Source organism: Coturnix japonica, chromosome W (assembly GCF_054131305.1).
Source record: "Coturnix japonica strain WE chromosome W, WE-NBRP24, whole genome shotgun sequence".
Classification (NCBI taxonomy): Eukaryota; Metazoa; Chordata; class Aves; order Galliformes; family Phasianidae; genus Coturnix; species Coturnix japonica.
This window is the reverse complement of record NC_140701.1, coordinates 4,239,301-4,243,398: the sequence shown is the minus strand read 5'-3', so window position 1 is coordinate 4,243,398 and position 4,098 is coordinate 4,239,301. Positions and strand designations below refer to the sequence as shown.

Below are 4,098 nucleotides of genomic sequence, written 5' to 3'. Positions count from 1 at the left end.
ACTTAAAAAAAAAAAGAGGACCAAACATGGGAATTCCTGCCTTTTGTTCATTTTCCTACCGTTAGGGTAGGGATGACCGGAGAAATGAGAGACAAGCTGTATATATTAACACAGCACTGAGACTGCTGTGCTGTAGCTTTGGAGATGAGTGGGTTTGTGAGCAGCATCCTCATGCTCCATCAGCCTTTTCTGGCTCGATGGACACAATGAGCATCAGGTTTGAACCGCCTCCTCTGCAGCCAGAGCTCCAGCAGAGCAGAGCTGCATCTCTCCAGGCGTGAGCTCATTTCCTTCTCCAGCACACGGGCTGAGAGCAGCTGCTGAGGGCTGTGGACAACACATTCTGTGCGGCTGGGAAATGAGCTGCATTTCTTTTAATGAGACTCCATCATTAGGACACTTGGTTCTCTCTATAAGACAGAGGTCCTTCCAAGCAGTGAACTGCCCTGCAGGACGCAAGTATTTGCCTTAGCATCTCTCCGTTACCAGAAAGAGCATCTGCCCAGGGAGATGATGTGGAGAGATGCTAAGAAAGACGTCACATTCTACAAGTAAAACTGAGCCTGTCACTTTACAGTGTACCCACCTGGGTGGTTCAGGGTCGCCTCCTCCAGAGCCGACCAGCAGAGGCCTCTTCTCGTCTCCTCTTCCATCCACATTCCAACTCATGAAAGCAATCTTAGGCCACGGATCTAAACCAACATTTCCATTGGAAAATGAAAAAGGATTGGATGATACAGCAGGAGGAAGGTCACCAAGGAACAGTACAGGTTTGTGCCAAGAGAAATCTCATCTAACTTTCTTTTATTTTCTTCTGGGATGACTCCCCATGTCCAGGAACAGCAGATGCCCAACAGCAGCTCCATCAGCGAGTTCCTCCTGCTGCCGTTGGCAGACACGCGGCAGCTGCAGCTCCTGCACTTCTGGCTCTTCCTGGGCATCTACCTGGCTGCCCTCCTGGGCAACAGCCTCATCAGCACAGCCGTAGCCTGCGACCGCCGCCTGCACACCCCCATGTACTTCTTCCTCCTCAACCTGGCCCTCCTCGACCTGGGCTGCATCTCCACCACTCTCCCCAAAGCCATGGCCAACGCCCTCTGGGACACCAGGGCCATCTCCTACACAGGATGTGCTGCACAGCTCTTTTTCTTTCTCTTCTTCCTCTCAGCAGAGTATTCCCTTCTCACCATCATGTCCTATGACCGCTACGTTGCCATCTGCAAGCCCCTGCACTATGGGACCTTAATGGACAGCAGAGCTTGTGCCACCATGGCAGCAGCTGCCTGGGGCACTGGGGTTCTCAATTCCCTGCTGCACACTGCCAGTACATTTTCACTGCCTCTCTGCCAAGGCAATGTTGTCAACCAGTTTTTCTGTGAAATCCCCCAGATCCTCAAGCTCTCCTGCTCTGGCTCCTACCTCAGGGAAGTTGTGCTTATCATTTTTAGTGCTTGTTTAGTCTTTGGTTGCTTTGTTTTCATTGTTGTGTCCTATGTGCAGATCTTCATGGCCGTGCTGAGGATGCCCTCTGAGCAGGGACGGCACAAAGCCTTCTCCACGTGCCTCCCTCATCTGGCTGTGGTCTCTCTCTTTCTCATCACTGCCTTTATTGCCTACCTGAAGCCCCCCTCCACTTCCTCCCCACTCCTGGATCTGACAGTGGCACTTCTGTACTCAGTGGTTCCTCCAACACTGAACCCTATTATCTACAGCATGAGGAACAGGGAGATCAAGCATTCTCTCAGGAAGGTTTTGCAATAAGCACTATTCCAGCTTCAATAAAGTGCACATCTTCCTCGCAGGATTCCCAGTGATGGTTCTTCATGTTTTATGCATCTTTGAGTGTTTGATTATGTGAGATATAGCAACGTGCAAAAAAGAATGTTATTGAACTTATAAATAAAAATTTATTTCACTTCTTTCCCACCTACTATCCATTTTCTCACTCCAAGAGCTCATGTAAACATTGAACCAGATTCCCCGAATAGGTTAAGAGATAAATAAATAGCATTCAAAATACGCTTTTCCTTAGCTCTTATCCAACTTTGTCTGGATCTGGGGAAGGAACAGCTACAGATAGAAGCACAACTAGTTCTTTTCATTCCTCCTCTCTTTACACTGCCACAGTGCACAGAGGATTTGAGTCCTCTCATTTGTACAGGCCTGAAGGTCTTGTGTGTCTCACAGCAGTCCCGTCGTCTCTACAGCAGCACTCAGGGGTTTGCTTAATTTTCTTATCTCAATACTTGGAACAGCTACAGGACCTGTAGCATAAGTGACCGCAGAGCTCCTTATGAGGGGTGGAGTGACAGTGGGATCTGTCCAGAGCTTGGAGCAACTGCAGGATGTGTAGCAAAACCTTGGAGCTATTGCAGGGACTGTGCCAGGAGTTGCAGAGGCTGCAGCAATGTCAGCAGATCCAGCTCTCTTCCCCTTGAAGATGCTGAATAGTGTTGAACACAGCTCAGTAGGTGTGGGCCAGGCCCTGGAAAACTGCAGTCATTTGTGCCTGTTTAGGATTACCAGTGCCACAGCAGACCTGTCTCCAATATTCTACCAGTTTCTCAGGATCCTGCATTTGCTCGGAGATGAAGTTCCAAAGCCCTGGGGGTGCCCACCGCTCCAGGCAGCTGCCCAGACCATCCCACACCCTCTGCCATGCAGAGCCTTCTCACCTTGGGGCAGATCTCTCAGTGATATTCCTGAATAATTGTTTAACCTCAATCATAGATTCATAGAATCACCAAGGCTGGAAAAGGCCTAAAAGATCATCCAGTCCAACTGTTCACCTATTACCAATAGCTCCCACTAAACCATGTCCCTCAACACAATATCCAGTACAAGCCCGGACTCACAGAGGCGACAATGTAAAATGTGTAATTCCTAATCATATGGACAATATTACTTCCAAAACCCAAAGAAGACCGCAGAGCTGAATGTGCACAAAACTTCACTTTCTCAGCTGTCAATTTTATTATGCTACAAACTGAGGTCAAACAGCATAGCAAAATAAATACCCTAATCAAGCAACCAAGCACCAAGTAAGGAGCTGTGCAGTGAAGCTTCATGAGAAGACTCAACAAGCTCCACACATAGGGAGCACATCCACACATATCAGCACCATGGCCTGCACTTCTCCAGCTCCCACAAAGCCCTGTCTGCTAAGGACAGATGTGCCGTTATCTCAACCTTTGGAGTCTCACATCAGGCACCAAAATGACAGTGGTTGTTGAACCCAACATGTGGCTCAGCAGCACACAGTGCTTTGTGCACTGCCCCATTCCCAGTGGGTTGGGGATGAGAACTGGGAAAAAAAGTACAACTTCCGGGTTGTAACAAAGCAATTTACTAAGAGAGATAAAAGGAGAGGAGTAATAGTTATCGCTATATATCCGTTGATATGGAATCGTATGTAACAACGGATGCACAAGCACTTGCTCAGCACCACCAGACTGATGCTCAGCTGGGCCCTGGGCAGTGAAGAGACTGAGATGAACTCCCACCCATTTCAATACAATTTCTGCTTGCTGTCAGCTGATAGAGAACGTCCCTTTGGCCACTTTCAGTCAGCTGTCCTCACTCTGTTCCCTCCCAGCTCCATGTGCCCTTTACTGACCATGGCCATGGCTCCGTACAACACTGCTTAGCAGCAGCTGTAAACATCAGAGTGTTATCAATGATTTTCTCCTAGAACCAAAACACTGCACCATAGCATGCAGTCTGAAGAAAAAATATTCATCTGAGCTGTAACTCAGATTCCTGCCTGTCCCCTCTTCTTGTTCTTCCTGATCAGGAAGCAAGGAACAGAATCTGCTGCTCTTCATTTTGAAACCTTTCCATCAGTATTCAGGTGGCTCCTCTGCCATCCCCAGGCAGAGCTCAGTGCACTCTCACAGATGGCAGCAGCCTTTCTTCATCTTCATTGCCTAATCGTAATGAAGAGTCTGTACCTACTTTGCTACAGTTCAGAGGTGGGAACCATCCCACCATGTCTCTGTGAACCAAACAAGACCCTAGGCCTGCAAAGGCACAGAGATTTGGAGTTCACTGAGTGAATGTTTGTGGTCCTCTTATTAGTGTAAGGATTCTTCAGAAAGC

At 48.3% G+C, this 4,098-nt stretch overlaps 1 protein-coding gene across 1 annotated transcript; it reads left to right on the top strand.

Annotated features, from left to right (window-relative positions):
• The first annotated feature begins 819 nt into the window (after positions 1 to 819).
• Positions 820 to 1,761, top strand: LOC146754299 (olfactory receptor 14J1-like). The gene has a single exon (XM_085527508.1). It carries the CDS (start codon positions 820 to 822, stop codon positions 1,759 to 1,761), a length of 942 nt encoding a protein of 313 aa, XP_085383634.1.
• Positions 1,762 to 4,098: the final 2,337 nt, after the last annotated feature.

Excerpts from the sequence above, each read along its gene's own strand:
- LOC146754299 (XM_085527508.1), top strand. The coding sequence starts at position 820 with ATGACTCCCCATGTCCAGGAACAGCAGATGCCCAACAGCAGCTCCATC.